General features: G+C 39.1%; 1 protein-coding gene across 1 annotated transcript in view; it reads right to left on the bottom strand.

The window, feature by feature from the left end:
* The window catches only part of eys (eyes shut homolog), a 158,268-nt gene that overhangs the window by 51,446 nt on the left and 81,736 nt on the right, over positions 1 to 25,086 (bottom strand). Inside the window, exons 32-38 of the mRNA XM_039621642.1 lie at positions 24,447 to 24,660; positions 18,243 to 18,433; positions 18,013 to 18,104; positions 13,704 to 13,854; positions 12,466 to 12,578; positions 11,917 to 12,173; positions 3,776 to 3,952 (exon numbers count right to left, since the gene is read on the bottom strand). Coding sequence (XP_039477576.1) covers positions 3,776 to 3,952; positions 11,917 to 12,173; positions 12,466 to 12,578; positions 13,704 to 13,854; positions 18,013 to 18,104; positions 18,243 to 18,433; positions 24,447 to 24,660 — 1,195 coding nt within the window. The remainder of the gene's footprint in view (positions 1 to 3,775; positions 3,953 to 11,916; positions 12,174 to 12,465; positions 12,579 to 13,703; positions 13,855 to 18,012; positions 18,105 to 18,242; positions 18,434 to 24,446; positions 24,661 to 25,086) is intronic.

The following is a 25,086-nucleotide window of genomic DNA, read 5'->3' as shown; positions in this document are numbered from 1 at the left end:
GCCGGTCCACGGAGACCCAGAGTTGGATGCTTTTTTTTTGAAGTCATTAGAGCAGCTCAAGGCGTTCATGCTCTGGATTCACCCCTAAGCTGGCTGATACTTAATATATGCATACATATTTTGAACAGATGTGTAATACACACGAAGCGGGGTAAATTAACTAAAGTTCTCATGGCTCAGCTTTCTCAGTCCTCAAAAAAAAAAGAAAGAAAAAAAATTCACTGACTCTTCTCTTCCCAAAACAATACTCCATTGTTATGAGGGTCTACTCGGGGTTGCCTGGCCTACCCATCCCAATCTTCTACTTTAACAAAGGAGAGTGTGTATGTGTGTGCACAGGTGTGGGAACAAAAGAGCTGGCAGCAGGCAGACATACAGTGTAGAGCTCACAGTTGACATAAAGGGTGATCCCAATGCTATCTCTGCGTGTGAGTGTCCACCTCTTGCCTTATGAGGATTCCTTTGTTCGCTTTTACCTCATAGCTCAATCATCAGCACTGTAACAGCGAAAAAACTCCCAGCTGTCGACAGAAGACAAGGCTATCTGTAATCCTCCACCAGAGCACTGTTTGTGTTTCCTTCTGAGAAGTACATGGTGCTCCTGACACATTATCTTAACATTTGGTTGTAGCTGAATCCACTTATTTGCTGAAAATGTCATAACTAATTAAACATTGGCTGAATGGCAGCTATGGCACAAGATACTCGCAAAAAATAACAAGAAAAAAATGACTCTAGGTTTCTGTGCCTTTTTACTTGCAGCCTTGGAAACGTAAGAGCTGTCTTTGTATCCCACAATTCCCTGCATCAATAGATGACTCATGGCATGGCTGTCCCCGGGTGACATTTAAAGTCAGGCCAGTGGCTTTTTTTTTTAAATATTAATACTTGAGATTGATCAGTGCATGGAAACACAATAGCCTATTGCTTTAGCCCAGACTCTTTACATATCTCTTGTGTAATAAATATGCTGCCACTTTCTCTGGAATAATGTCCAGAAGGACCTGAAATTGTCAGAGCTGGTTACTTTGGGGGGAAACTGAAGTCATTTCAAGGATGGAGAAAATAGCAGCCCTGGTCAGGGTGATTGCTCCTAAATTTGCAGTCAAACTGTTTTTGAGATTCGATGTGTTTCGCCCTTGATTTGTTTCACTATACACGAAATGGATATTGTGTCTGTGTAGTTTGATAGTTGTAACTAGGTTTGCTGCTGTCTTGGCCAGACTCTTCTTGAGATTTTACGTGATTAAAATGAAACAATCAAACAAGAAGAAAATATCTATATGTAAAATAGCATTAGGTACCTTTTGAATATATTACAGAACGCTGATCAAATGCGATTTCGTTCACTCTCTTATTTCTTGTTTTCTTTGGCGTAACAACTGTTGCAGAGCAGTTGTGTTTGCTGGAGCTTATGTAAACATGTCAGTGTAATCAACTTCTGAAAACATGACTTTCCCGCATTATTAGGCAGAAGAGGTCGAGAGCGTCTATAAAGAGACAACGAGCATGACAGCAGATGAATTTTTGCTGCTTGTCCAGAAACCATTAAGCAGTATAGACTTGTCTTCTGAGAGGCTCCTATCAATGCCACTATGTCTGTTTTCTGCAAATAAACTTGTTTCACTTGTTCTGCCAATCACCCAAGAGTCAAGGTGCATTCTGAAGACGTTAACACATCCTCTTACATTTACTAAGACAATATATACAGGGTGGGCCATTTATATGGATACACCGTAATAAAATGGGAATGGTTGGTGATATTAAAGTCCTGTTTGTGGCACATTAGTATATGTGAGGGGGCAAACTCCTCAAGATGGGTGGTGACCATGTTGGCCATTTAGAAGTCGGCCATCTTGGATACATCTTTTGTTTTTCCAATAGGAAGAGGGCCATGTGACACATCAAACTTATTGGTAATGTCACAAGAAAAACAATGGTGTGCTTGGTTTCAACGTAACTTTATTCTTTCACGAGTTATTTACAAGTTTCTCTTTGTTCACAGCCATTGACATGTCGAAGAGGTTAACACGTGAGTAGTGGATCGAAATTGTGTCGATATCTGGTGAACGCAGTAACCGGGTCATTGCAGCAGATTTCAATGCAAGACACCCCACGAGACCACCCATCTCCCATGCTACAGTTAGCAAACTGTTTGCTAAGTTTCGTGAAACTGGTTCAGTGTTGGATTTGCCAAAATGTGGACGCAAGAAAATTGTCACTAATGAAGAAACATCAGTGGCTGTCCTAGCTTCATTCAGCAAGAGCCCACAGCGTAGCACTAGAGAGTGGCATTAGTCGAACATCCCTTCGGCGGATATTAGCTACTCACAAATGGCACCCTTACAAACTCCAGCTACTGCAGCATCTCAACGAGGATGACCCAGATCGGCGCACAGAATTTGCAGAATGGGCAAAACAAAAATTGGAACAGGACCCTCAGTTCACGCAGAAGATTTTGTTCAGTGATGAGGCAAACTTTTATGTGAATGGTGAAGTTAACAAACAAAACCACCGCTATTGGTCTGACACTAACCCACATTGGATGGATCCCTCCAAGACTGTTGGAACAACAAAAGTGATGGTTTGGTGTGGTATATGGGGTACAACGATAGTGGGTCCATTCTTCATCAATGGAAACCTCAAGGCCACTGGATATTTGAAATTGCTACATGATGATGTGTTTCCCTCTTTATGCACTGAAGCTGGCACGTTCCCTGAGTTTTTCCAGCAAGATGGTGCACCACCACATTATGGGTGCCAGGTCCGAGCATTCCTAGATGAACAGTTTCCTGGAAAGTGGATTGGTCGTCGTGGGCCAGTTGAATGGCCCCCAAGGTCTCCCAATCTGACCCCCTTAGACTTTTATCTTTGGGGTCATCTGAAGGCAATTGTCTATGGTGTGAAGATACGAGATGTGCAGCACCTGAAACTACGGATACTGGATGCACATTTTATAAGTGGTCAGAAACTTGTAAATAACCAAGCACACCATTGTTTTTCTTGTGACATTACCAATAAGTTTGATGTGTCACATGGCCCTCTTCCTATTGAAAAAACAAAAGTTGTATCCAAGATGGCCGACTTCTAAATCTTCTAAACCACCCATCTTGAGGAGTTTGCCCCCTCACATATACTAATGTGCCACGAACAGGACTTTAATATCACCAACCATTCCCATTTTATTACGGTGTATCCATATAAATGGCCCACCCTGTATTTTGTTTAATTCTGAGGAAATAAGAGGAAATGGCTTTTTAAAAGCAAATTACTGCATCTGGACAAGAAATAGTCCAGCACATAACCCCAAAGTGTACTTCTCATGAGTACACTTTGTTTTTGTGCACATTGCACAAATGAGATGTTAATGAAATGCTAATTTGTGAAATTTAGAGTTGCTGGCTATTGGAATTGTGTTAATTTCAGAAAGCACAAGATCAGCTAAGCAAATAGGACGCTGGCTCTGGATTAAATGTAAATGTAAATGACACAAATAAGCTATTGAGCCTCTGATTTAACTTCCTGAAAACAAAGCAAACTCATTTTTTGGTGTAAATGTTGATACAAGTAGAGGAATTTCCATCAATGACAGCTGAATTACTTATTGGATAAATTAGCATCTTCTTGCACGACAATGCAGTATAAAAGAAGTGATGGCTTTTATTACACCTTATATTACACCTGTAAAGATATAGTTAAGGGGGAAACACTCTATTATGAGGTTCCTTTTACAGTGTTGCAGGTCTTTACTCGTAATAGGAAAGACTGTACTCACTGTAGAGGATCGTTCCTTGTCTGGATCTGGTTTTCACTGTCAAACAGAGAAAAACGGGGGTGTCTTTGACTCCTGCAGGTCGATTATTGCTGACACCAGAAGGCTGGAGAAGCAACGCGAGTGGCCGTAGCTCCAAGTAGGAAGTTCCATCGAATGAAGGGATATATACTGTGGCATCTGGAAACAAGCATTAGATGCAAATTGATGCTTTGAGCTTACATGGTGTAAGAGAATTAGAATTGTAATATTACTTGGACAAAAAAAACCCCAAAACTCATACACACTTTATTGTCCATTAGACAATATACTTATATATAAATGAAGAATGACATATCTTGTAAAAGCAATGCCCTACAGGGCTGTTGTTTGCAAACAGAAGAGCAAAAACTGGCTGCTGTGTGCCTTTGCAGCACAGACAGCCATCTGTGTGCAGAATCAGCAGGGCCTTGTCAGGGCTATGTGCTAGAGTGTCATTTCCCATTGGATGACAAAGTGATATGACTATAAGGAGAGGTGGAGGAGGTACACACTCAGGTCATCAACTTCGCAAGCCTGTGATGATATGTTGGCCTTTACACAAAGGACTTTGTACACCTGGTGGATAGCTTACTGTTCAGGTACATGACAGCCAATTCAAAATAGGCCACCTTGGCTTCAGCTCAGGGGATTCTAACAAAACAGTCCAGCTCTCAAGTTGAGAGCTCATAATATATAATATGTGTTGGGTACAAAAAAAAAAATACAGATATAGATATTTTTTTATTGTAAGATATATGAGAATGTTCTTTCATGACTCCAGTGTTCACTTTTTCGCGTTTTGATGTTGGATCAAATGGATTTTTAAAGTAGGATGTGAATGATTGACAATATTTAGAACAGACTACAAAGTAAAAGAAATGGAATAAGAAGAATATAAAGTTGTAGCAGAGGAAATCACTAGGGATGGCTATAATGGAGGCAATATTATAGACTAACATTATGCTTATACAAGGTATGGTTAAAAAGTTCTCGAACTCCATCGATAAAAAGCCAAACCCCTGCTATGTTTATGAAAGTACTGTTCTGACCACTTGCAGTGATAAGAGGGGTTATGTCTCTGGCTGCAATGCTACAGGGAAAGCAGAGGTTGGAGACCGTGACATGAACAGAATTACTGCGACTGTGTGCAATGAGCTTGCGATCTCATCTCGTTTGAGATGGTTGCTTTCAAGATGGGGACCTGAAATGTTACCACTCGCAGTCAGTTGCCATCTTCAAAATGATTATGATATGTTAAGAAAGCGATAAAATGGCAATAAGGCAGAGTACGTCTGCTGTTTGTGACTGAATGGAATCATGTTGGCAATTACATGCAATCTGTTTGTGATAATACACGATTAACTGAAGTAAACTGGCAAATATCGTAAATCTTTTGCCATCTGTTGCAAATCTGCTGCCTTTAACATACACAAAAATTCATATTAACTACTTAAATTCAGAGTCCAGCCACATACTCACATATCTGAAACAGGAATGTAGAAATTGTTCCACAAAGTAGTTGCTGGTGAGCAGTGATTTAACGGTAAAACAAGAGGAATATACTCAGAATATAACCAGCTGGCAACCAGAGCCAGATTCCCTATTGTAAAGAGATGCATGGCAGACAAGTTGAGCTGAATCTAGTTGATTGCAGCATGTTGGAATCTGTCCATGTTTATGAATTATCATTTGCAAACCTTCCCCATTCTGTTTGGAGAAAGTTTGCCTCCCACCGGGCAACCACTTGGTCACAGAAAGCAAAAGTTAGCAGCCCTTGATTTTTAGTTGTAGCAAGGAGATTGCCATCCTTACTTTACTCTAGTGTGACAGCGCCAGAGGAGGTACAGGCCTTATGTTTTTATCTTTTATATGAAAAATTTGAGGATTTTTGACCAACCACAGATGTTATTCAAGTAATGTGCTTATAGACATGTATACCTTACCACAGCTCTGTGACACTACACGTTTATTTAAAATCAGGTTAAAGGTTAATCCAATATCTAATGTTTTCCTGCAGCAAACACTGTCTTTTATATGTGCTCAGCCTTACGCACATTATGCAGTTTTGTTTCAAGATTTTGAGAAAATGCATTCTCCTGTAGTCACATTTATGCAGCGTATTGTAGCCTGCTACTGGTTCGTGTAACTGGCTGCAGCTCTTTTTCGAAAATTACTGTTGGGCTGCTTGATATGTGAGTCAGAAACTACTCTTGGACAGCTAATGCATTGTTAGTGGGTTCACTCATGGCAACAGGGATAACGCAATTCCTCTGTATCAGTCATTCGTGTCAACAGGGCATTCTGAAAATGGCCTTAATGAGCCTAGGAAAAGGATTCAAGTCGTACAGTAAGTGAAAATATCACCAAGGTGAATTGCAGGGTTTGACAATAAGGACTGTCCAGTGGCCCGGGGGCCCATGGGACACTGACTTGGTCCAGTTTAATGATCAGTCGCTAGACCAACACCAGAGATGAGTTTCCCGTCATATCATTTTTCACATAGTTATATTCCTTTTTTTTTTTTTTTTTACTTTGCTTGGAATGAAAAGCCGCTCAGACACTTTCCTACCCTCGCTGATTTCCTGACCAACCAGAGTGCACGAATCCTCCGAGTTGCACATAGAATTATGTGGAGCAGACATGACAGCCAATACTTCAAATTACACAGAAAGAGAAAACAAAAATTGTGTTGCTTTTGTTGTGGAAGGCGTGGTTTCCTTGGGGGTGAAAATGATGAATCAATCCTATAATATCTGTTGGCAATTTCTGAGTAAGGAAGACTGAGCTGGCTCATTTTAAAAGGCACCAGCCATTACAGCAAACACACACTAGATGCCCACATAAAGAGCTGGCAGCACCTAGCCAGTGAGTTGGCAAAGCAGGAATCTGACAACCCCTCATCAGGTCCCATTAATGTCAAACACGAAGCAGAAACAAAAACAGGAAAGGCTCACGACCACAATGTCTTTTCACTTTTTTTAATGGTTTGTTATTTCTCCCAACTACATTTATAGACAAGATTCCCACTTTCTGATAATATCATCTCCATGGTGGCACATTCTGCATTTCATAAGATGATTTTCTAACAAATATATTTGTTACTGTTATAAATAAAATGGGCTGATGCTATCTGAAATAATCAGTGTAATTAGCATGATTGTTTGGACTGGATAAGGTCAAAGGAAAAGATGTAAAAAGATGCAGATAGATACAAAAAAAGGCACTTTAGGGAAAAACAAAAATGAAATGAAAAAGCTTCTAGGACTGATGTTGTGGTTAAACAAAAGTAGTTAAGGACTCAATCGAAAAAATTCAACTTTCATTGTATTATTCATTTCTGGCCAACATCCAAAACCATGGCTTCAGATTCCCGAGAAGCAAAGACACAACTCAATGAGCTAAAAGCAGGAGGTCATGATCAATACACACCAAACCTGAATAATGGTTTCACCTTTTATATCTTCTTCTTTCAACCATTTACTCCATAATGGTGTGTGTGTGTATAATTTTTGTAGTGTCTTTTAACTGATTTCTTGCATGCTTGATAGAACGTCTTTGCCGAGGTCTACTACCTACTGTGCCTTTTCTGAAGAGACAATTTATCATACCTTAAAACTCGGATATGCTCAGCTGGACTGCTTTTATCTTGACAAAACCGTGTGATGGGTGGCTACGTAATATCGAACACTCACTGAACCAAAAGCACTAGCCTGGATTATGGTACACCCTACCAGCGGAGCACCTCCAGGGCCAAACATAAGGAGCTTGAGTGCATTCACTTAAGTAGAAACTGCTCATATGATTCAGACTAAAGCTGACTCCCATGTTTTGGATCGTAGTCGCTAAAGTTATTATATAGCATTTTATCAATTTTGTGATAAAAGAGATGTGTGGTGGCTGCAAATGTAGAGCCACATTTCTTTGTTGACTGCTAACACGTGTAGTTGTGGTTGCAGTTCTAATGGAGCTGTGACCAAGTATACGTATAGTACATACATAGATACAGTAAGTAAACACATTCATTATAAAAAAAAGGGCACTTATGATCTATTAAAAGTATCATAATTATTACAGAAAAATAATAACAATTCAGAAAATAATTTAAGGAATGAAAAGCAAAAGGGTGGATTATGAATGATAACAATATAGATTTCGGTTTCCTTCATTTCCTTCTTTTTCTTCCTGTTCCTTTTCTTTTAGCGTAAAAAAGTATATTTCGGGAACACATTTAATGAACCATCCACTTACAAAACAGATGATGAACAGCATGGGGTGCCTTAAGAAAAATAAGTGCAATTTCAAACAGTATGTTTTTTGGTTTTTTTTCCACACTGAATAAATCTACTGCCATTACAAAGAAAAGCTACTGTCTTAATTTACTGAGACAGAGCACTGAGACTCCTTAGCTTCACTGTATTACTTCAGTCTTACATGGCTAAGTAGGCAAAAACTATGGCTCAGATGAAATTAGCCACTCTCGTGTCGTGATTCATTCTTAACTGTTGGTAACACAATGCTTCCTGGTTGTTGTTGTTATTATTATTATTTTTGGATATGTGAAGTATGACATGTCAGCGTTTCATCTAGGACACAAACAAGTCCACATCATTAGTCACTATGCGGTATGACGTGTCTATAATTAACTGAGAGCAGGGGTGACTTGCTCCACTGTTCTCTTGTGCCCATTACTTAATTCAACAAGATGTGAAGACAAGGTTGTCACCTAGCAAAGATGCTGCAGCAATTCACATGCACAGACTTTGTCAGCATGTAAACAGCCCCGGGACTCTGTCTGCGGGCGAAGAACTAGTCTTGCAGAGCACATCATACGATGAGTGCCCACATGAGACTGCACTCTGTTAAACCTGAGAGACTAGACTGCTTTTGAGGAGGCGCAATTTCACAAACTCAGCAGAAATGACACCAAAAGGCCACTGCTGATATTTAAAGGAAAAGTTTATGACAAGTTGAGGAATAAGCAGGAACTTACAGCTTGGAAGGGAAAGGCTGAGGGCACAACCCATGATCGTGAGAATGTATCATCAGCTCTAACATAACAGTGGATACATTTTATCATGGTGGGAATTTACTACATATAATATGTAACAATCATGTCATGTATAATGCAGGCTTGATTTATCCAGTTTAGTTAATTTCCAATTACGGTACTGAAGTCAGCCTTAAGCTTGCTCATGTGCAGCAGCTACAAATGATGATATTTTGTGACACTTATTTTTTTTTTCCTGAACTTGAAATGGTTGAAAGAACAAATGAGTCAATGAATGAATCATATTCTCTGATCTCTACAGGCTGTTTAGACGCTGGCCAAAGGATCTTTAATAACCGGCTTAACAAAGAAGCATCTCTGTCATGCGAGCAAAGGGGGGGCACCGCTTTCCTCGACATAGCGCTCTCCCACGGGAAAATCGAATCAGTGTGAAGCCTTAAAAATAGCATCACTTTTGTTACAGCGCCTGGAGAGAAACATAATATTTCAGTTGATTACTTAAACACCTGTAAATTAGCATTTTGAGAACACATGGCAGATGTGTCAAATCAGGGTGCCAGGTGCATACAGGCTGCTCCCGCCACATTAATGACTGTTAATATTAGCTTTGAGCAGCGTTCTGTCAGAGTTCCACGTGTTTCATAAACATAAGATTATGCCATCTGATTTAGTCATTTACAAAGGTTGCAAAGGTAAACATAAACCTAACACTGTTTTTGGAACAACTTTAGCGTGAAGAAGAACGTAAATCTCTCGAAATTTTCTCTGCACGTATCACATTTAGTGGCTTCTGTTATCAAAAGATCCTAATTTAGTTAAAGCCCACACAGAGCGCATTCAAACTGTCAGAGAACTGAGTTTCTCAGAACGAGTAATATCTTCTCACATGCACACAAATAAGCAAAAACTGAAAAAGCTTCACAATTGATGGTTTACAAAAAAAGACCTTTTGAAATTGTTTTTATTTTCATCCAGCAGAACATTGCTTTTGGTATTACTCACAACTGAATGTTGACTATGTCCTCTCCCTTTCCCTGTCTAGCCACCTGTTCTTGCACATGGCACCTGCAGCTCAAACGAATGGCAGGTTTAACACTCAAAATTTCTCTGTTGTTATTTTTAAAACAAGAGATTAGGCAGAAATGGACAAAGAAAGGCTTCAATTTTCTTTTTGTTTATCACTGTGATTTTACAGAAGGAAATAATAGGCTTTACAGGAAGATTCTTATCGACTGTTGTTAGCTAATTAAGCTAATGTTAGCACTGTAATTGCTAGTTCCTGTATCATGATTTGACATTTCACCCATAAATTTTAAAACGGCACATCCTCTATCATCAATAAATGGTAAAGACAGTTTTCCGGTAACATATTTAACTACTACTATTTATTTTTTAATACAATTTTTATGTTTGCCTGCTTTATTTTCCACTAATATCTTAGAGTGGATGGGACTAATTGATAAGGGGATGTAGTGATTTACGGCTTAAAATGAATGTGCAACAGGTTCCATCTATTTCAGGTAACCATTCTGGAGCCCCACAAATTACTAGTCATATGCTCTCTTGCCTCAAAATAAACATTGTTTTTCTACTATAGGTAGAAATCATCCAAGGAACCAGCACTCCTTATACCTCTGCTCCTGTTTTCTTAGTTCTGAAAGGACAGCCACTGATAGAAAGAGGCTAAATTGATACCATTTGATTTCCAGTCCTCATTACTTTTACTTTAATTGCCCACCATATTGTAACAAGAAACAGGTCAAACACACCACAGTTAATTTAACAAATGTAATTAGCCATCAACATGTTTAATTTATATTAGAAATATAGTACCCTTCTAATCCATGCTGAAATGTTAATCATATATTGTAGCTAGACTGCACTGCACATTGCTATCACAACACAGCATTTGAGATTTCTCTCAGCAGCTTGGCTTGCGTTATCAAGTACACAAACTATTAATTCACACATTCTAGTGTTACTTCTGTTATCCCTGACAGGAACTGACTACAATGGCAAAATACAGGAAGCATTTTTTTTTATTTTTTTTTACACTTTCAGGATATCATGCATGGCAACAGAGGGATGTCAGGAGGTACATCAAGAGAACTGTGAAGGAATCTGCAAAGGAACAGCTCCTTGGTATGTGTGTGTAGTACTACCGTCTCCCTAGTATTAGTGTCGGAGTGATTGGTACAAAATAAATATTTTTGGTTGGGACAGACGTGAACGCTTCAGCTGAATGTTGAACAAGTGCTGCAAGGTCACATTCTCATTCTCAGCGTGTTCTAGGGGTGAACTTAGAGGCACACCAATGGTTCGAGCTGCTTATATAGGTCTTTCATTTCATTAATCATATACTGAATAATTCACATCACTCAAAATTCCTAATGCAACCGACTATTCTCCCTCATAGTGAAACCTATTAGCCAAAGAGGCTCAGCATATATTAACCAACATAATTTGTTGGCTGTCTCTTGATGATTCCACTGTAGAGGTCACAGTACAGTAGGTTTTTAAGCTTTTTACAGCTTGTGTGTCTTCTATGTATTTGTTAGGATGCCTGGGTCGTTGACCCAGGGCTTTTGAGTTTATTATATTATTTATCTTTTCTAGTCTTTGGTTTCTTTCTTAGATTTCCGTCTTATGCTTTATGTCTCTGTGTTCTATAGTTGCTCTGTCTCCCCTGTCGGCTGTATCCCCTTGTTAAGTTCGCGTCTCTGTGTTATGTTTCCTGTTTTACTTTGAAAGTCCGTGTTTCATGTTAGTGTATCTGGTTTTGCTTTCCTTGTCTCATTAGTCCTGATTTGCCCCAGCTGTGTTTCCCTCCTGTTGCCCATTCCCTGATTGCTCCCTCTATGTATTTAAGCCCTGTGTTTCAGTTTGTCATTGTTGCGATCTACCCTTATCTAGCTGTGTGTTCTGTCTACGTAAGTGTATTTTGTATTCTTAGTTTTGTTACACTTTTGAGATCAGCATTAAAGCTGTTTTGAGTTCACGTCTGTCTCCGTAGTCTGCACTTTGGGTCCTTTTCCCGCCAACACACAGCCATCACATAACAGTATTATGTATATGAATGTAGTGTAAACACTACCAGGTGAATGCAAAAGCCTACCTTTTTCACAAAACGTTCCAGTGAAATGAAGCGGACAGTGACAAGAAAGCTGAGCTTCACCAGGCGGCTGCAGCTGAAGGCACGTCCCTCCGTTGCGGCAAAGACTGTCATGGCAAAGTAGAGGTTCATTCATTGGATGTTCTGGTGCTTGTGTGGGAACTGCCAACGTTGTTGCAAACACTGTGTCAAAGGTAGGTGATTGAGCTTCCAGACTTGAGGAAGTTGTTGTGGAGGCTTGTATGGCATGCACAGTGAATCTGGAAGATTGATCAAAAGTTTGAGTGGCCAAAAGCCAATCTGACATAAATTATACAGGCTTTTAAAAATTCTGATTTGAATTAAGTGAAATTACTCAGTAAATAAGAGGCACAGTCATTTAACAAATAGACATATTTTTGACTGCAATCCCGGAAAGAAGAAGAGAATTCAAGTGTTATTTGTCATGATTACAAGTCAGTTTCCCCTTGGCTTCGGACAAAGTGTAATGCACCTTGGAAAAGTGAGTACAGTGTTTTTAGCAATAAAAACCAAAAAATGCAGACACTTTACCTGCATCGATCTATGTTGCTGCCAGCAATAGCATCCGATGTGAAGAAGCTCCTCAGTTTATTAATTTCAATGACTTCAAGACAGCCAGTGTAGTTGTGGAAAGGTTCTGCTTTCTTAAAAAAAACATAACATGCAGAGAATTAATTTTATTCAGAATCTTTAAAAGCAGTCAGTTAAAAAACACAAAAACAAAGAAAAAAAAAAACATTGTAATGTGGGATCAGGCCCTGGAGCCTTGCCTCACCTCACTGAGGACTTTGGTATGGTCATGCAACAAGACTTTTGAAAAACTGTCAGACTCCCAGAAAGGAGATGTAGACCTCTGCCCATATTATATGCAATGAATGCTACTGACCCAGTTAGGTGGTGGAATGAATATACCGAGGATCTCCCTAACTCCACTGACATGTCTGTGAAGGAAGCAGAGACTTAGGAACAGCTTGGCCATTACTGAGGCAGAAGTCATTGTCTTGGTTGACATGCCCCCGCAGCATTGCATGGAAGTCAGGGGCAGTGCATCTGGATTCAGAAACTAGGGATTTTGGTTCCCGTTTTCCAAGAATAAGGACCATAGGGTATGCTCCAACTTCAGGGACATCCCACACCTCAGCTTCCCTGTTAAAGTCTATGGAAGAGTAACGGAGAAGAGAGTCCACCTGTTAGTCAAACCTCAGGTTTGACCAAGTTGTGAGACAATAGACCAGCTCTTGACCTTTCCAAGAACACTTAAGGGTGCACAGTAGTTTGCATAACCAGTCTAAATGTGCTTTGCAGACTTAGAGATGGTATATGACCACATCCCTTGGCTCTGGGAGTGTAATTTATCTGACTCATTGTTGTGGGCTATCTGTCCCAGTAAACCATAGTGAGAGCTTCCACCTTAATATGTCGGGGCTCAACCTTAGAGACAGGGCGAGAGCATGGCCATTCAGAAGGGGTTCAGAATACAGCAGTTACATTTCTACACTATAACAAGCTAGTTGAGGTGGTTCAGGCACCAGACTAGGATGTCTCCTGTGCACCTGCTAAGTGAAGTTTTTCAGGCAGGTCTCAACAGGAAGAGACCCTGGGGCAGACCCAGGACATTAGAGAGATTATATCTCTCACTGGGTCTCAGTTTCCCCCTGAAGTGCTGGAAGAAGTGGTCATGGAGAGTGTCCTGGACCTCTCTGTTTTGACTGCTGCCCTCGTGACCCAGACCCATGTGTGGATAGGTGTATAGTAATTATAAATTGTACCTGACTGGGAATAAACTGTTGTGGCAAACCGCCTGTGAAGACATTGTTCGTTCTTTGGATCATGTGTCCCAACCAGTAATTGCTTGCAGTACTTTTAATTTTCTCATGGCCAGAAAGAGTGAGCTCTGCTTCACAAGGTGTCAGGCGTTGTCTGTAAAATAGTATGAACACATTAGATCAAAATGTATAAGAAACATTAAATGTGTTTTGTATTAATGTTGTAAATAAATCAAACATTATGCATTATCTGTATAGAAGTTTGTCTTTGGGCATGTTATTTTCTTGTATGCTGTGGTACTATGGTAGATAATTAGCATATCTTCCAGTAATTTCAGTAAATGCTGATGGTAAAAATCTTCTCACTAACGACACTTTGAACTCCATTTTGTTTTTGTCGAGGTGTCCTATGTAAGTGCGAGTCTCCACACAACTATTTTGGATCCACCCCACAGCCATTCATAGATTTCAAAAACCAATTCTCCACTCTGAAACAACAGGGGAGAGCAGATAATTACCTAAGTGCAGATTCTGGACTAACCAACTGCAGCTTGAGGGTACTCAGGCCACAGATGCACAGTCCCCTCTACTGCGTCTCCTGATACTCCTTGTTCCCTAAGTGGAAGTTAGAAGGCCCATGAAGCAATCTAGTCTGATTTGTTAAGCCTGTACTTTGCAGGCTGTTGCATATGCCGGCTAAACACTCGGGGCACCAACTCCGAGCTGCATAAGTCCTTCCTCCAGAGCCAGCATGGAGAAGCGGTTAATTTAGAAGCAGTCTGCCAGAGCGGCCTGGCCAGCAGCCAGAGGGCACTGTGTTCACTGTCCTTGAGAAGTCAGCCCCACTGGGTTTCTATTTAACATATTGAAAAGCGTCTTTGACGGGAAGATATATTAAAAGTCTATAATGAGTTAGGCGGTGACGTTGAGGATGGCCGTGGTGGTGTAGCTGTGGGTCAAATCAGACAAAGATGGACGGACTCAGCCATCAGACAATTACAGAGAATTTGCTTTGTGACACCAGAAACTATTTTTCCACACTCCCAACCCTCTAGTTATGACAGCTCTCTTTCTTGCAGTGTCTCAAGGGGTTGGTACCGAACATTATGATTGATTTCTACTGCTGCTGTATTTTTCTTGTAGGAAAGAAAGAAGGGTGGAGCCCTGTAGCCTCTCAAACCTGACTGGTCTCTTTTATATTTAGAGCAGTGCTGCTTTCTGCCAACCCCCCGCCAAAAAAACCCCTCAAAAAATCACGAGGCAACTTTCCCACTCAGCATTGTTCTAGCAGGAAATCATTTGGCAAACCATACTCAGTCACATTCAGTATTTCAACTTTTATCTGTTTGCATCTCAAAAAAAAGTGTCACAATCACCAATCCAAAATTAATTTCTGTCTCTTTACAATCTGAAACTTTTTTTATAAGTCAGAAATGCTCAAAAGTCATTGTCGTCTCTACTCAAATGCACAGTAAAGTGGTTTGATATGAGTTGCTCTCTGCTTTGTTTCAGCTTCCAGTTCATACATAATAAACTCTGTGTCTTGAAGCTAGACCACAATCTTTCTTATGTCAGAATATAATGGAAAGGGCTGGCAGCAAGACTGCACATGGGCTTAGAAACAATATAACTAAAGGGGCCACAGCCTCACTTTAAATCATTTAAACATTGATTTTGTGCTCGGCTCTTGCTTGTTAATCTTTTCGTAATGAAAAACTGCAAATGAAGACTTTAGAACAGCCAATAAAACACGGCTAGTGATCACTAATGCATTTTAATAGGCACACTCTGACGCTTGTTTTAGTTCTTCAAAATGAAAGCCCATTTGCCCGTTTGTAATAAAATCTAAATTCTTAGTCTGGTGATTCCTGCCAATTACGTATATTCCCCCTGTTTTTAGTTATAACCTTTCTCTAAAAAAAAAAAGAGGAAAAAAATCCACCACACTTGGAATGACTGAATAACTGGGGATCAAGCTAATACCACCTGAGGTGCTCACACAATTCAAAGAAAAATTGTATATTACCAGGCCCTAAGTAGCTTATCATTGTAATTGCACTCCTTTGCTCAACAGGGGATGCACTTATGCCTGAAACAGAGACATATTAAAATGCATCTAGGTTGATGTTGATGTAAATGCACCCTGTCAATTAAAAGATATAACATTAAATTGCAACATAATGACATCTTTAGAAACAAAAATAGATACAAATGAACAACATTAAAATGAGCTGACTGAACATAACATCCAACAGCAGTGCGTTTACAGCCTGTTCTGGTATATGTGTATTCTTTTCACCATGCATGCAGTACAGCTCTTGAATCTTGAGCCACTCTATTCAGGTCCAACAATTATTAAGAATATTGAAACATGCACACATTTACAGAAATGCAATATATAAGGCAAAAAGACTTTTGTATAATTCTAAAGAACTTGAAAATCAATATTTCATATAACCAGTTTTATTCTTCAACACAGCCTGAACTCTCCTTTAATTCCTGTAAGTAGTTCTCAGGAATAAATCACCAGATGTCTTGAAGGACATTTAAAGCACTTCTTTGGATGCTGGCTGCCTTTTATTCTGTTCTCTGTCAGGATGGTCCCACACTAATTCATTAATGTGAATGTCCAGGCTCTCAGGAGGCCAATCCATGACTGACAGTGTTCCATTGTATTTTGTATTATCTGGGTATAGTTTTATTGCATTGGCTGTGTGTTTGGGGACATTGCTATGTCGAAAAAAGAAGTTGCTGGCAATCACATGCTTTCCAGACAGATAGTTGAATAGTTGATCAAAATCTGATGATACTTTTCTGTGGTGAGAACTCAATCAATTTTGAGAAGATCCTCAACACTACTGGGTTAAATGCAGGCCAAAACAATGACATACCTTCCAGTGTCTTTTACAGATGGGTGTAGATACTCATTGTTGACCTCTCTTGAACTCCTCTGTATATACTGACAAAGGTTTGAACCAAAACTTTCAAATTTGGATCCATCACTCCGGAAGACCCACTGCACTGATTTTCATTCCAGTACTTCTCTAAGTTGGCATACCGCAACATTTTCTCCCTTTCCTTAGACTGACTTCTTGACAGCCATCCTTCCACTGAAATCATTTCTGATGAGATTTTGGCGAACACCAGATGCATCAACTGAAGGGTTTGCTGCATCTCTCAGGTCTTGTGTCAGGTTTTTGTTGGATTTTTTTCTATTTTTAAGTATATGGCTTTCAGATGCTGTAGATAGTGTTTTTTGTTTTGTTTTGTTTTTTTTAGGCCTGCCAGTTCTTGTTTTGTCCTCCTCATGTCCAGTTTTCAAAAAAAAAAATATATGTAAGGACACACTACACATCATGCTGATATATGCCACGTTTTTGGATAATAGCTCATGAGAATCAAACTGCTGGTATAAAAACACAATATTATGTTTGTGAAAATATGCTGTCTTATTTTATCCTTGGATGATTCATATGTCAGTATTAAGTGGGTAACATACAAAAACATTTCTCTGAAAATGGTCGGACAAGGACAGTACCGAAAATGAGTAAAAAAGCAGCCAATTCCAAAGGCAAACTTTGAGAGACCACAAGAATCTCCAAGTTAGACTGGTTCACTGGAAGCAAAATATGACAGATATATCCTATCAGGACCTGGGGACTTCTAGTCCATTGTTCATTGTTCACTGTCTTTTTTCCATCTCGTCTATATAATGCAAAAACAAGTGATGTGTTAGGAACTCAAGCTAGGTCCTCCATGGCCCGTTTCATGGCCAGGTCTGGCAAAGTAATAAGCGACTTATGCTACAAGATACACAGACCTCGTGGGTCTTTAAAATGGGATGATGTTTCCCTGCAGTCAATATTGCTATTGCCAGCTAAAGACTCAGTCCATTCAGTCTTCTATAATGAGTGACAAAATTTCTTCATCTGTAGCACAAAACCGAAACATGTTACTGGTATAGTTTGGATAGTATATTCATTTTCTGTAGTGTTGTCTTCAGTACTAAGAAATGCTGCTTTATATGCTATTATATCACATATTTAAAACACAACACAAAAGGTGCAAAAGCCTCTGAAACATCAGTTTTCAATACATTCAGACTTTCATTCAATGTATTTGAATTTCATTGAATACACCCAGACTTTAATTTCATACTGTGTATTCAAGTTTCTTTCAGTATATTCAAGGTTCAATCAATCAGCATATTCAGACTTTTATTCTAATATATATAATCGTTTCATAAAGGGTAGAGGGAAACACACAGATGTAGATCTCTACAATCTAAGACTTGAAAAAATAGAATACATACCTGATATTTACAATGTGAACTGTGCCATCATTAACACGAATTAATGTAGTAATCCATGTAACCTCTTCCTCTTCATTACAGCAAAAAGCATACTGAAACATTAATAGGGAGCTTCATGGGCTTTTTATTTCATTACAGAATATTTGTCTTTCGAGAGCAAAAATGAGGAAATATACTCATTCAGACAATACACAACTTGAATATTGTCATACACAATAAATTTAACCTACCTGTAAGATTCCATCGAGGATGAAGAGTTTCATGAAAAAGAAATCACCGTTAGCAGGTCCTTGGTCCACATATAGTATAGTTCCTTGGGCCACTGTGGTTTGAAATCTCACAGTTATGTTGTTGAGAGTGCTGAGGTCAATACCTGGAAACTCCAGGTATGAATTCCCAAAATAATGAAGGTAGCTTGAATCTAGGACATAAAAAAGAAAGTCAGATCAATTGGGAGGAAAAGGTAAAGGACTGAAGTTTCCTGTAAATTCCACTGAGAATCTCAACTGATCCCTGAAAAGAGAATTCAGCTTTTCATTTGGTTCCTCTACAGGGAGGTTTAGTGCATGGGGTAGGATACAGAAAAGGCCCTTAACAATTTTAAAGGTTCCGAATGTGACACTTGAGCAGGGCAAGTGGTTGGTGCCATTACGGACTTCCTGTTTTTTCTGCCTATGTTGCTGCACGAATGTACATGCAATCTTTATCCATCAATTGATCTTGGAAATATGGATGGAATACATTAAAAAGTGATGAGAGGACAGTCAAAAGAAGATGCAAAAAGTGAATAATTACTATTTTGAAAGCAGATGAAAAGACTTTAAGGACTCTTCAAATATTTTCTCTTTCGCTCACTGTACACACATACTATAAATAGTCTTATTTGCCAAAAAGCTGTGAAGCATGCAAATGGCACTATATTAGGTGAAAAAGGAGTCTTGGCTGAAATGAACATATTCATACAAGTTTATTACATGCCTCATTTTATAGTGGAATAACTTGGCTTATATCATCCATGAGAATGGGCAATTATGGGGTATTTCAGTAAAAGTTCCACTGCCCGCAAGCTTATTGGGGGTAGTGACGCTGACAACTTTAAAAGACTGACTGAGACTGCAATTGGAGAAAAGCATTAGGGTGCTCATGCTCAATATATTTCTCATTTGAAGGAAATATTGGAATTTGTTGCAGAAAAGTCAAAGCCGAGAGCCTGTTAAAATGAAAAGCGTTACTGGATGCACCTGTCTCATACTCTATTGGCTCTCATCTTAGTTTAAGAAAAAAATTATACATATAAAATTTTAAAACAGAGAAATCAGACACTCCTTTAAAGTTGTTGCAATGATTAATCGGGCAGCTGCAAGTGAGACCTTTATCAATATTTGTTAGACGTCAAGTCCTAATAGGCCAGACCTCCTTTGATCTGACAGCTTGCCCCTTAGGACATTTGGCAAACAAGCTAACCTAAATACCTCCATTTTCTTCCAAGAGAAGTATGGCCAATACCCTGAGGAAAAACACACGATAACCAAAAGTAAGAATTATAAGGAACAGACCTACTGCGGTGTGTGAATTAATGAGGATAAATGCATGCAGCAACAATGCGGTGCTGTCTACTGCTTCATTCCTGACAATAGGGTTTGCCAATGCTGATGATGGAAAATTACCCCTCAGAGACAAAGCTATTCATTAATTTTAAAGCCTTGTTTAGTCTGATGTAGTCTTTGATGCAGTCTGAGGCTGCTGCCAGGAGGCAGTATCATGCCTCATTAGCAGTTAGCTTCAGTCTTTTCCTTCAAAGGTCTCCTGTTTTTACCACTACCTTACACTCTCATTTGGGGTTTTTTTTTAATGCGAATGCCTCAAGTAACCAGTCATGCTAAATCTAAATAGTAAATGTACACAATGCAAACTATCTTATGTTTCCTCACTTTCATATCCTGATAATGCAGCACTAGGTTTCTCCTTTTTTTTAAAACACCGTTAACATACTGCTGACCAAGGAGTTTGCCACTTCTGGGAATATTGGTTGATACAAATCTCTCAGATCAGATTTAATTAGGGCCCGTCTTAATACATGACCATAAAGGAGGTTAGAAAAATGGTATGAGTCATATTTAATGTAACATAGAGTGGTGGAGCACCATGTTGCGGCACAAAGTGTAGGTGGAGGCCAGACAGGTTAAAGCAGGAGATATTCAACTAGAAAAATATATTTGGAGTAAATGTGAACTTAAGATCACTTAATAGGAGGATAGACTCTGGGCAGTGAGAATTAATTGATATAGACTTAATGTCCCATTTATTTAAAAAAGGCAGGATATAAGTCCTGTTTGGTCCCTGATTTATTGGATAAAGTAATAGACTGACTGATTGAACTTGTCACAGGACAGAGATATAATACTGCTGAGGATCATTCCAGGACCTCTGCAATTTCAGAGCCCTGAGGGAACACAAAAGGTCATTGTGTACTTGGAAAAACCGGCTGAAATATTTTATATTCAATATACCTAATACAAGAAGACTTAACTAAATATATTTACACTGTAGACAATAAATGAATCCTGTAGAGAATGAATCTTAAATATAATGTGTTTTTAAATGTAGTGTTTAATTATATCTGTGTTGTCTGGTTTTAAAAATAACTGATACAATTACACCAATGCACTGCACTGACAGTTACTGTACAGAAGCAGAGGCCATAAACTAGAGTTGAAATGATAAATTCAGACACTGCCTTTTTCATCTCACTGAGCCTTTTCCCCATGAATATTCATAACTCTGCATATCTTGTGAATGTCAATATGACTCACTGGCAAAGCTGTGTCACTGAATATATCAGAATAGTTATAGGCGCACTTATCATGCACCGTCATCTAAATTACAAACAAACTGAGAAAAAACCCCAAAAAACAAAACATAAACGCGTGGCACTGAGAACAAATGCATGTGCGTTAAAAGGAAGATTAACAAGGTGACTGCCTCGAGACAGGCACTGCATGTTTGAAGTGATTAACTTTTCACTCATCAAGTTGATTTTGAGGAACTTGAGTAATTTCAGTTTTGCTACATGTGGCAGGAAAAGATAACAGCTTCACCTGTGCTGTAGTGATCACTTCAAGGAAAGTCAACCAAATCGTGGCTTAGCGGCAGTAAGCCTCCCTCCACCAGCAGTGTCCTTTCTAGATTCTCATCAGTTCTCACACTGTAGAGAATAAATACTGTGGAGCTCATCATTGCACGTGGAGTGAGAGGGGGGAAAATAAATAAATAAATAAATAAAAACCCTGAAGACAATCACCTCATTCTATGAGGTTTATTCATTTTTTGTTGCTAGCACTGCTTTGAAACTGAACTAAATCAAAAATAAAGATGAAGATAATTATCTACTGGCAATATTAATAGGTTGTTTAATTTACCAGAAATTCACTATCCGCTCTATATTTAATTCCCATTGACTTCATATATTTGAGAGGTTTGGGGAGCAGCTTTAGGTTTAAAGGAGCACTGTCTGAGTCTATTTCAAGCAGCACCAAGGGCACTGCATGTGTTTAGATGGTGACCTAGTTAGATAAACTCGTGAGTTTCTGGGTCCCCTTACTTTAAAACTTATTTACCTTCATTATGCACGTATCGCATGTAATAGAGGTGGTCGGGTTTGTTTTTTTCTCCACCGCTGATTGGTGTTTACATTTAACCCTTTCCAAACTAACGCACGGGACGAGGGCTGGATCAGGTGCGGCAGGGAGGACTCCATTATGTTTGGCCCACAGTGATTTTCAGAGTGCCGCACCGAATTGGTTCAAGCTTGTCTGTGTTCAATAGGTGTGTTTTACAGTTCTGTGAACAGTTTCAAAGGGAGACAGACCTCATCTGTCATAGAGTGACAATCTGCCCAGTGTTCCGAATTCCTCCCCTCACATAGATGACTGAATCCAATACCAACAATATATATCACATTGTGTTCTGTGTCGATCATTTGAGTGTTAAAGGATATAGCCCGAAATAATGATTGGACTTGTTACTCTTTGAAATGACTGTTCTCAAATAAAAATAGAAAGGGTACTTCAGTGGCAAATGCGAAACTAGATTTCAGCGGGATTTATTTTTCCACCACAGCTGCACAAAGTATAACAAGCTCTAAATCAAACCAAATATATCATCGCCTGCTATGTTCCAAAGACTCTAAAAATCACATTTGGAGTGCCAGCTTAGTGGGAGTCTCCCCGCATTGGAAACTGGCAAAGCTTGTGTTTGGTAGGAAGGACAAGGGAAGGATAGATTTGTAATTTGTCAGAAAACCAACCATCAGTACAAATTAATTGCTGTAATGGCTTATCATTTTAAACAATTTAATGTCACTTTTTAAAAGACATAACGTTAATGGAAGTAATAGCATAGTAATGGGAGCTATGACTCGATTGAGAAGTGCTAATTTAAGTTGATACACTGCCATATTTGAGTAGAACTGCCATTAAGATTCCATGCTTAATTTCTGAATCTGTGCATTGAGCTCTAAATATAATATAATACAATAAAACTCACGATCATATCGAGTCGAGGTTGTTTTTATGGAAAGAGCCACAAGAAAAAAAAAAAAACAAATAAATAAATAAATAAAAATCATACCATTAGGACCAAAACGTCAGAAGATTAGAAACCAATTTGAACAGAAGCAAAAAAGGAAACTCTAAATGTTTACAGCCTTTCAAGTTGTTCGTTTGGCTTTCACAAACAACTAAACTGCATTTGGAGATTATTAGGATACTGCAGCATCCATCTTCGCAGAGCCCAGAGGAGTACTCAGATATTTTACTTTTATTTTAAAAAGCAATACGGCAGTGTCAAATTACTTCACTATAAGTAAGGCCTGCAGATAAGATCACATGTAAAAATAAGAAATGAATTAAATGTTCAGCAGCTCCTTCCTATCTACTGAGATAACACGTTTCTACATTGTATCACTTTATTATATAAACTCACCGGTCACTTTCTTAGCTATATCTGTTCAACTGCTTGTTAACACACATAACTAACCAACCAACCATATGGCAGCAGCTCCATGTGACATGGTTTTTGATGCCGGATGGGCTCATCAGAAACTGCTGATCTACTGGGATGTTTCTGCCCAATCATCTCTAGGATTTACAGAAAATGGTCTGAAAAAGAAAACACATCCAGTGAGGAATAGTTCTGTATGTGAAAATGACTTGTTGATGCCAGAGGTCAAAGAAAAATGAATAGAAAGATTGCTTCAAGCTGATAGGAAGGTGACAGTAACTCAACCACGGTATGCAGAAAAACATCTCTGAATGCACCTCAACACCTCAAACCTTGAAACAGCAATAGACCACAATGGGTGCTACTCCTGACAGCAAAGAACAGGAAACTGAGGCTGTTATTCCCACTGGCATTGTCCAATTGGACAGCAGAAGATTGGAAAAATGTTGCATGGTTTGATAAGTCTCGATTTGGACTGTGACATTCGGATGGTAGAGTCAGAATTTGCTGCAAACAACATAAAAACATTTATCCATCCGGTCCTCAACAGTTCAGGCTGGTAGCTGTGTTGTAATGTAATTTTCACCCCCTTAATACCAACTGAGCATTTTTTAAATGTCTCAGACTATCCGAGTATCGTTCCAGACCATGTCCATCCCTTTCCGATCGTAAGTGTGCACATCTGGTATATTGAAGATGATATTCAGTTCACTGTGCTCAAATGGCCTCGACAGTCACCAGATCTCAATCCAACAAAGCATCTTTGGGATGTGGGAGATTCACATCAAGGATGAGTAGTCAACAAATCTGCAGCAACTGTGTTATGCTATCATGTGAATATGGAGCAAAATCTCTAAGGAATGTTTCCAGCACTTTGTTGAAGCCATGAAGAATGAAGGCAATTCTGAAGGCAGTACCTAATGAAGTGGCTGGTAAGTGTATATGTTAAGTGTTGAATAAGAGGTTAAGACTGTTCTGCAGTTTCCACTCACTCGAGTCAGCGTCACATGATAAATGTGAGGGGTTGTGATACGATTAATGGGACAGGAAAGAAGAAAATGCAGCTTTTTTTTCCCTTTTAAATGAATAACAGAATTATACATTTCAGTTTTTAGACTTTCATGTTGTATCCTTAAGGATGAATTTACATGCAGCTATTTGAGGGAAGTATCAACAACTCCTACTAACTAAAACGCATCAGAAACCACTGGCTTGCTCCTTAGCAATGCTTTTTTCATAAACTTACTGTGTGTTATGTTTATGTAAAATCTTTATCTGAAAAGTAGCTTGTAATTAGAGCTGTCATATAAATGTAGCAGACCGGAAAACACTTCTCTCTGACATGAGGAGGAGTACAAAGTACTATAAATTCTACATCTTCACTGACTCCCACCGCCGCATGTCCTCACATGAATGCACAGAGCCGTCCATACCTGTGGACCCCTCAGCTGCTGGTGCCGGGAAGAGTGTCGGCATCGGCACTCTGGGTGTGGAGCCGCGAGTGATGTTCTCGACTGCAGTCGCCAAGGGAACAGGATTCATAACAGGAGGCAGGCAGCTGACCTTGTTGATGCCATCTACACAGGAAAATGCTTCTGGACACGGATTCAGCAGGCAATCATCATAGTTGTGCTCACAGTTACTCCCCTGTGTATGTGGCGATGTGGAGATACTAAGTGGAATGTAATGTTTACAGCTTAAATAATAAAAGACAGTGCTATTATGTAATAAAAACAAGACGGTTTAAACTAAAAACAAATGCTAGTAATAAACCAACAAAGTCAGGTTATTTTCCTTTTATGAGCAACATTTAAATTAAAAAAAATATTTTCTCAACCAACTTTTATAGGATTCAAGTTGCCCATACAGTGTAGCAGTTACAAAATACATAAAGTGGTGCATGTTTACAAAGCATTTGCTTTTCCTGCATTTAAAAGTGCAGAGAAAAATGATTAGAGTATAAACAATAAAGAAATCTAAGTGGTAAAGGGATTCAAGAGCTGAAGGTGCAGGATGGTAACTTTTTAATGGGGAAAAAAAGAGATACACCACAACGTATAGAAAGGATAAGGT

The sequence above is a fragment of the Oreochromis aureus genome, linkage group 13 (genome assembly GCF_013358895.1).
Source record: "Oreochromis aureus strain Israel breed Guangdong linkage group 13, ZZ_aureus, whole genome shotgun sequence".
Taxonomy (NCBI): Eukaryota; Metazoa; Chordata; class Actinopteri; order Cichliformes; family Cichlidae; genus Oreochromis; species Oreochromis aureus.
This window is presented reverse-complemented; position numbering and strand designations above follow the sequence as displayed.